At 35.4% G+C, this 5,821-nt stretch overlaps 1 protein-coding gene across 1 annotated transcript; it reads left to right on the top strand.

The window, feature by feature from the left end:
• Positions 1–2,425: 2,425 nt before the first annotated feature.
• Positions 2,426–4,306, top strand: ccr6a (chemokine (C-C motif) receptor 6a). Its single transcript, XM_063002529.1, has 3 exons — positions 2,426–2,461; positions 3,122–3,651; positions 3,748–4,306. Exons 1-3 carry the CDS (start codon positions 2,426–2,428, stop codon positions 4,304–4,306), a joined length of 1,125 nt encoding a protein of 374 aa, XP_062858599.1.
• Positions 4,307–5,821: the final 1,515 nt, after the last annotated feature.

Genomic DNA, 5,821 nt, shown 5'->3' with positions numbered 1-5,821 from the left:
CTGCTGAGTTCCTTTATCTGTCTTTTTCATTTAACTCTTTAAAATGCAGATTAAGCCCAACATTTGATTTTCATTTCCTTTTTCCCCTCGCTGATGGTGTTTTTGAATTGACGACTGTTCTGTGCATGTGTGAAAACCCACTTCTTAATACGGCTGTAGTTTTGAAAGCCAATCATTTCAGAAAAGACTTTCAGTTCAAGCCTCCACCTCATTTAGTCATATGCACGCACACTGCCAATAAAAAAAAAACCTGCAGAGGACCATAAAAAGTTAAAACAGACTTCAGATAAGAATGGTAAGCACTTTTCATTTCCTCTAAGCTCACTTTGAAAAGTTTTTGAGCTTTAACATCCTGTCTGTATTATTTTTCTGCTCAAATCAAAGTTTGTATTTGGGTTTTTCATATTATTGCTATATTGTGCTCTATTTCCAGCTCTAAACAGATCACTTGTCGATCTCTAAATGTTTAGACCAATTGATCCTAATAGGATTAGAAAGCTAAATGAATCTGTGTAATTTACTGCAGGCTGTTTCATGCATTTACTTACTATGTACGATATTGAATTTAATTATGTATTTATATTCTACTTACAAATTAAATGAGTATATATCCTAAACATGATACTGCATAAAAGTATTTCCCTATAGGTGCTCACTTGTGTTTTGTTCCAAAGTCCATGTCTGCTTATGTCAGGTAAATTGTTATCATGTGAGCAAAATAAATGTCCTAAATAAACACTATGGTTGCACTTTTTTTTTTTTTTTGGTAACTGCTAATGAATCGATTAAGCTTTGTATTGTTATTTTTTTACACGTTGGTACTCTGTTGGTACTAAGTTTAATAAATCATTTTTTGATGCAGAGGTAAGCATGGAAATATGTCTAATGAGTAATAATATAATGTCACTATTTTAGTGGTGTAGTGCTATTTACCTTTAAATCACCAATTAATACCCGTTTTCATGAAGATTTTGTTACATTCTCACCTGCAAAAAATAATGTTAAACTATTTAATGATTGTTATTTAGTATTTATTTAGAATGATCAATGATTGTTATTTTAGTTTATTATTAGAAGGATCACATTACCAGCACGTTTTTTTTTTCATTTTTAAGATTTGTTTCTGATTAAAAGTGTTACTGGTGTAAATCACTGATGACACTCAATGTCTGTAATAGGTGAGAAAACAGAAGCAGATCTTTATATCTTTGTAAAATCTAATAGGAACAATGCAAGTTATTGTTGGTCATGGGTATTTAGTATCTTACGTTGGTAATAATAGATGTCATTTACAAAAAAGGCTTAGATCATAAAACTTGCAGAATAATTAATTATGGACGTGTTGCAAACCGTAATAAACAATGACACAGTTCTGTAGTTTGCAGAGTTGTGGAACATGCAGGCCTTCAGCTTAATCTATGTTCTCAAACCATTTTTAGCTTTTTCAAACTATATGTTAGGTTACCTGATTTCATGACTGCAATGTTAAAATGCTAACTTGCTGTAAAATAGCTTTATTTACACCTGATACAGTAAGGAGTACAAAGTATTAAACCATTTATATAAATTGATAGGGAAACCTGTTCTGGTCATGGCAAACTTCTAGGTGTAATTCTAGAAGTTCTCCCAAACACAAACTAAGCACTTTGACATACATTTCAAAAATAGGCTTGGGTAATTGGAAAAGTTGGCAAAACATTAGGACACTTTCTTAGGATCATATTTACTTGCATGAAATCAATTGCACTATAAAAGTATGATAGGAGTATTCCAGAAAAAAAGTAATACGTGATGTTCCTATCTTTTTAAAAGAAAAAAAATATTATATAATTAAAAATCTGACACAAATGATACAGTAAAAATGCAATTAAATTCTGATATTAAGCAGTACCGTGATTTTGGTAATATGTTGGAAAAGTTGTTTAGACAGTTGAGACAACACAGCTTGGACATTTGCACGATGTCGAAAGATTGAAGTAAACGAAAGCCACTTTACATGCTGTTCAAATGGCATTTGCAGCACCAGCTTAATAAAAAAAAAAATGCACCCCAATGTTACAAAATGAGTGCCTCATAGTCACAGAATGAGTGCTTCACTGTCAGTTAGCCACTTGTTGTGCTGTTATTAAGATAGACAGGCAGACAGACCTTTATTGTCATTATACTTGAATAATTCAAATTTAGTGCAACACTTTCCAAGAAGAAATAAAACAGAAAGACCAGTAATATAAAAGACTGGCAACTTAACAAAAAAACAAAATGTGGTTAGTAACACAATTTTAGTACATCCATGGCTTCTCAGATTTTACTGATTAGCCGTGTATGGTTTTCTTTGGATACTTCAAGATTTTCATTTTCACAGCAAAAGAGCGCATCACTGTTACAAAATGAATACTCCAATTTGTATTACTAAATGATTTACACAATGTTGATTATAGAAGAAGTGCCTCAGCGCTCCAAAGTAAGCTACAGGTTAAGAGCTTTAATGTAAGATACAAAAGGAATGCCCCAATGCATGTCACAGAATGAGCACTACACTGTCAGTTACCAAATAAATGCCCCGACATCATTTACAGAACAAGCACCCTGATGTAAGTTACAAAATTAGTGCCTCAGTGACAGTTCCAGAATGTATGCTTCAATCTATATTACAGAATTAAGTAGTTCAATGTCACTTACAATGTTTTAATGTAAGGCACAGAATGAGTGCTTCAGTGTCAGACAATGGGCATCTTAATTACAAAATGAGTAGTGCAATGTTCATTTTCAAATGATTGCCTTAATAAAAGTTACACAATAAATGCTTTATTTGCAATCTTGCATTTAAAAATGTTCTTTTTTAACTGATTGACAATTCCATCACAAAGTTGTGAGCCATGAACTATATTTGCTTGCAAAGACTGAGCTTTTGGTGGATCCTCATTTTATACCCAACCTTAATACCTTGATTTGTTACTAATTGTCCTCAGTCAAGTATGCTTTAGAGGCTCAGATTTCTTCTGGTCCAACATCACTACCTGACCTTTGCACTTTTTACTTAGTACACACTTAAAAAAAGCTATTATTATTAGTGTGGTCAAGTTTTATTTTTTTTATACTTCTATTATTTTTTACTTTACAGGATCCTGAGTATGAAGATGATTATAACTTCTCATACACGAACGCAGCAGAGCCATGTTACGAGAGTCAGCTCAACAGTAACGTCAGTTATTTCGTTCAGATTTACATACACACCCTAATCTGTATTGTTGGATTTGTTGGCAATGCCTTGGTGATCCTAACGTATGCCTTTTACAAACGTACAAAGTCCATGACTGATGTTTACTTGCTGAACGTGGCCATAGCAGATGTTCTGTTCGTGGTAGCCTTGCCTCTGATCATCTACAGTGAGCAGAGTGGCTGGGCTTTGGGAAGTTGGTCCTGCAAGCTGCTACGTGGTCTCTATAACATCAACCTGTACAGTGGTGTCCTGCTTTTGGCCTGCATCAGTTTAGACCGTTATATTGCCATTGTACAAGCTCGTCGGTCTTTCAGATTCCGTTCCAGCATGTTGATCTACAGCTATGTGATTTGTGCCTTCGTCTGGCTTCTAGCCTTGCTAATATCTTTGCCAACCTTCCTTTACTATGAGGCCTATGCACCCGATGATTCATTTCAGACATTTCATAAGTCATATGTTTCTACAGGCTTCAACTCTACAGATAATAAAACAACTACTAATTATACTACATGGTCAGGTAAATCAACTTTCGAAGCAAAACAATCTGTATGCTTCTTTAAATTCAATGACACACGGACCGCAGAGACGATGAAGGTACTGGTGCCAAGTTCTCAGTTGGCTGTGGGATTTTTCTTACCAGTGCTGGTCATGTGTGTCTGCTACACCAGTGTGATATGTACGCTGCTGCATGCCAAAAACTTCCAGAGGCATAAAGCTGTGCGTGTGGTCCTGGCTGTGGTGCTAGTTTTTATTGCCTGCCATCTACCCTACAACGCAGTGCTGTTATATTATACTATTGAAATGAAAAACCAAATGGATTGCAGAACAGATGATGACATAAAACTGTCTCTGATCATTACGGAGAGCCTGGCCTATCTTCACTGCTGCCTTAACCCAATGCTCTACGCCTTCATCGGCGTTAAGTTCAGGAATCATTTTCGGAATATTGTGGTGGACCTCTGGTGCCTTGGAAAGCGCTATATCAGGGCAAGACGTACGTCAAGAGTAACATCAGAGGCGTACCTCTCATCTCGCAGATCTGTGGATAGCTCAAGCAAAGAAAATGGCACGTCTTTTACAATGTAACCAGTAAATGATTAGATAAGTAAACAAGTGGAAAATTAATGGAGTAGGTGGGTGTGTAAATATGTAAATAAAGAGGTTAGTGATTAAATAGGAAAACAAATAGATTCTAATACATAAGTGAATTAATATGTGAATGACTGAGTGAACAAATAAATGGGTGAGTAATAAATAAATAAGCAGGTCAGTAAATAAAATATTACAGGAATGTGTAGGTTACTGAATTATTGAAATGGATGGGTGAGTGTCTTATTCCCAGTAGGTAATGAACACCCAGTCCTATGTTAGATTTTGCGTTATGTTTACAGAATAGGCTCTGGACACACAGTGGTCCTGATTAAGATTAAAAAAAAAAAAAAGTAATTAGGATGAGGCCAAAAAAGAGTGGAATAAGAATTTTATTTTACAAGTATATAAATATTTAAGCTTTAGTTTACATTCTACAATCTAGCAGTGTTGTAGTTCTCATCCTGGAACATTCATCAGAAGACGATCCTTAGCCTCCAGTGATCATCTGTGTATAGGGTTTGGTATGTTGTACACATATCTGCACTGGTACTCTGGTTTTTCACCACCCTCCGAAAAGAGGCCAGTGGTGGGATTGGCTACTCTGAAGTAGTGGAGCAAAAATTAAAAATTAATTAATAAATAAATGTGTGAGAATATCAGTGAATGAATGCATGAACAAATCAATAAATGATTAAATCGATAAGTGAATTAATGACTCATTGGGTATGTGTATGAATGAACCTAAAACTAAATCAGTGAATGAATTAAAATGTGCTGGATTAAATGCATGAGTGTTAAAGAATGATGAATGAGTTAGTATGGGACAGTGATAGCCTAGTGGGTAGAGCTTTGGGCTATCAAATGGAAGATTGGTGGTTGAAATGCAGGCTCTGCTATGCAGCCACTGTTGGGTCCCTGAGCAAGACTCTTAACCCTGTCTGCTCCAGGGGCGCCGTAAGGTGACTGACCCTAGCTCCCAAAAAACAAGCTGGGATATGCGAAAAAAGAATTTCATTGTACTGTACACCTGCATATGTATATATGACAAGTATATTTTCTTCTTCTTCTAAATTAGGGCAATTGTTAAAAGTACAGGATTAGTAAGCATACGGTTGCTGGCTTAAACCCCACCACTGCCAGTTTGCCCCTGTTGGGCCCTTAAGTAAGGCCCTTAACCTTAATTAACCTTAATTGCTTAGACTGTATACTAAAAGCTGCTTTGGATAAAATGCTGAAAATGTAAAATAAGAAAGGATTTATTGGAAGTGTGAATAAATAGATGGGTAAATGACTGAATATGGTAATGAGTGAAAGGACAGGTCAATACATGAATGAAAAATGTTAAAAATGACTGATGCCCATGGTGTATTCCCACTTTGTGTACATTGTTTCATGGACTTGGTTCAAGACCCACCACAAACCTGAATAAAAAGTTGTTTAATGAAGATGAATGAACAGTACATTTATCTTTTGGGATTAATCAGTTGGGATTAATGTTTAATGTGAGTG

This window comes from Trichomycterus rosablanca, chromosome 9, assembly GCF_030014385.1.
Source record: "Trichomycterus rosablanca isolate fTriRos1 chromosome 9, fTriRos1.hap1, whole genome shotgun sequence".
NCBI lineage: Eukaryota > Metazoa > Chordata > Actinopteri > Siluriformes > Trichomycteridae > Trichomycterus > Trichomycterus rosablanca.
The sequence above is the reverse complement of the archived record's forward strand: the minus strand, read 5'-3'. Positions and strand labels throughout refer to the sequence as shown.